General features: G+C 37.6%; 1 protein-coding gene across 1 annotated transcript; it reads right to left on the reverse strand.

Annotated features, from left to right (window-relative positions):
* Positions 1-589: 589 nt before the first annotated feature.
* On the reverse strand, positions 590-1,938 carry LOC129729020 (zinc metalloproteinase nas-14-like). The gene is made up of 5 exons (XM_055687497.1): positions 1,803-1,938; positions 1,558-1,740; positions 1,183-1,395; positions 983-1,125; positions 590-926 (listed from the first exon to the last, which is right to left on the reverse strand). Exons 1-5 carry the CDS (start codon positions 1,936-1,938, stop codon positions 723-725), a joined length of 879 nt encoding a protein of 292 aa, XP_055543472.1. The 3' UTR covers positions 590-722.
* Positions 1,939-2,434: the final 496 nt, after the last annotated feature.

Below are 2,434 nucleotides of genomic sequence, written 5' to 3' on the forward strand. Positions count from 1 at the left end.
CTCGCACACAGTGAAAGAAACAAACTTGTCGCTATCGTGAAAAATAACAAAACAATTAGAAATGCTCTAAATCACAACTGAAGAAGTTAAGATATTATCCTGTCACTCGCCCAAACCTTGATAACAACTACCGAAAAACGTGTGATTGAGCTCTTGCTATATTGAGTTATTGAACCAAACGTTTTTGTTTTTCAAATACATGAAGTTATATGCTGGGCTGGAACTAACCTAGCATGAGTTTTATCGATTAAATGTCAAACAATTTTCAAATTTAAAATTTTCGTTTGAATCGTTCTGGGCTCCAATTTCAGATAGTTTCGTAAAGTTTGCTTTTTGCTTAGATAGGAAAATTTTACCAATTCGCTCAATTAAATGATTGTCTTGGTAGTGCAGCAAACAAAGGGTTGATTCGAATATGTATGAAATGACAGCGATTAAATAAAAGATATCCATTCTTTTAGTATATATTATTATTTATAACGTTTTAACGTCTCAGCATTCAGAAATGCACTGTTAGATAAAATTGCAGCAAATACTAGAGTTGCAATTCTCTCTATTATTTGTTTTAATGGAATATAAGAATACCGTAGTCCAACGTCATGCGGTCGTGTCTGGAATACCACCCTCCTACTTTTTATGATAAATTCATGAAGTAGGACTGATAAATTCATGAAGTACCATTCATGTTTAAACATGCTTTTTTCCGTTGAAAAAAATAGAAATCACTGATGTTTAGAGCTCAATATACTCACAAATTTTAAAGTTGTCTTTGCGGTGACTTTGGTTGTTGTCGTCGTAGGTTTTGTTGTTGTTGTTGGAGCTTTAGTGGTCGTGGTGGTTGTCGAATTGCAATACATGTAATTGATTGCCAAAATATCCGGAGCAGACAGTCCAGTACTGTTACCGAAATCTCCGTTCCATGGTTTCTGTAATTATTTATTGTGTAATGCCCATTGAAGCTGTTATCCTCAAAGCATCTCACCAAATTATTCATGACTGGATATTTGTAGTTGGCAGCTCCTGCATATTTCGAGTAGTGCATGACACTACCATAATAGTACGGGATTCCATATAATTCAACCTGGTTCGCCGAGTATTTGGCGAAATTTGCATTGTAAAACGATGCTGCTGAAACATTACATGTTAATAACACGAATATATCGAATTGAAACTAATACAAACTTGTCTGATATTGCGGCAGTAAGGCAGATGTGTTGACCGTTATGTAGGTGTCGCGATCAGGACGCATGAACTCGTGATAGAATCCAATTGCGTGCGTAAACTCATGAGCAACCGTAGCGGGTTCCGTGCAATCGGGAGAGTGCAGATTCACCAAGTTATATGTATTGTCCAAGCTCCGACCCACATAAGACCAACATCCTGTCTGGCTGTTGTCTACTCTGACATATAGAGTTTCCGTAGTACGAGGAATGAATCTAACACATGTTGCTGCATTTTATTGCGCAATGGCGGCTTTTATATTGGCAAGCTCACTAGTAGCTGTCAGAAAACAAATGAAAATTATAATGGAAAATTATTTTCAAATATTATACTTACTGAAGGTTCCAATAATCTGATAAGATACAACAGCGTTCGGCCAACGGTTTGTAGTGCTAGCAGATACTGCATTCTGCTGGAAATCTGGTTTCAGCATAATGTCATATTGGTAGTAATATCCTATGCCCATCTCGAACGGATGCGTTTTGTTCACTTTCCGGTTGTAGTTGCGGAACCGATCCCCTGTGTCCGACCATATAAGTTGCTTACTCATATTAGGTTCACAACCAATTTATTTCACTTACCAACTTCTTTGTACGGGCGCGTGGCAAATCCTAGCTCTCCACGTTTTTGCTTGGCATTTACCGGGACATTAAAGTCACCTGCTGGACCGCTCGATGCTAGCGCTACTAGCAGCATCAACAGATAGAGACTATTCATCGTGGTAATGAGTGATAAATTTGGCGTGAGTGCGATATTTATACTCAAATTGAAAACAACTGAATCAATAGAATTTTGAAAGAGATTGACGTCGGATTTGTACTAATGACGAAACTGTTTACATCTGGTGCATGTTTACTTATTCATCTGAGATTCTTTACGGGCGGTTACATTCCACATCACGTTCGTACGATAGTATCGGAATTTCGCAGTCCTATTTTCGTACAAATCGGTCCGAATGGTCCTTTATGAGAAGAGCATGATCAAGTTCGTTGGAATCGATCTTTCGCCAGCTACTAAACCATACAAAACATGTTTTAAATCCATCAATGAGCGTCTGCGTATCTTTGATTCATTTTTAACAAAGATAATCTCAACGTTAGTTCAAGAGTTCAGTTTGTTGCTAGATTGATTTAATTTAACAAATTCTACTTAAACCTAACCTGCGGAAATCACGGAAGGAAACAATTCTTCTCTTCGGCTATTTTTCTTGAAC

The sequence above is a fragment of the Wyeomyia smithii genome, chromosome 3 (assembly GCF_029784165.1).
Source record: "Wyeomyia smithii strain HCP4-BCI-WySm-NY-G18 chromosome 3, ASM2978416v1, whole genome shotgun sequence".
NCBI lineage: Eukaryota > Metazoa > Arthropoda > Insecta > Diptera > Culicidae > Wyeomyia > Wyeomyia smithii.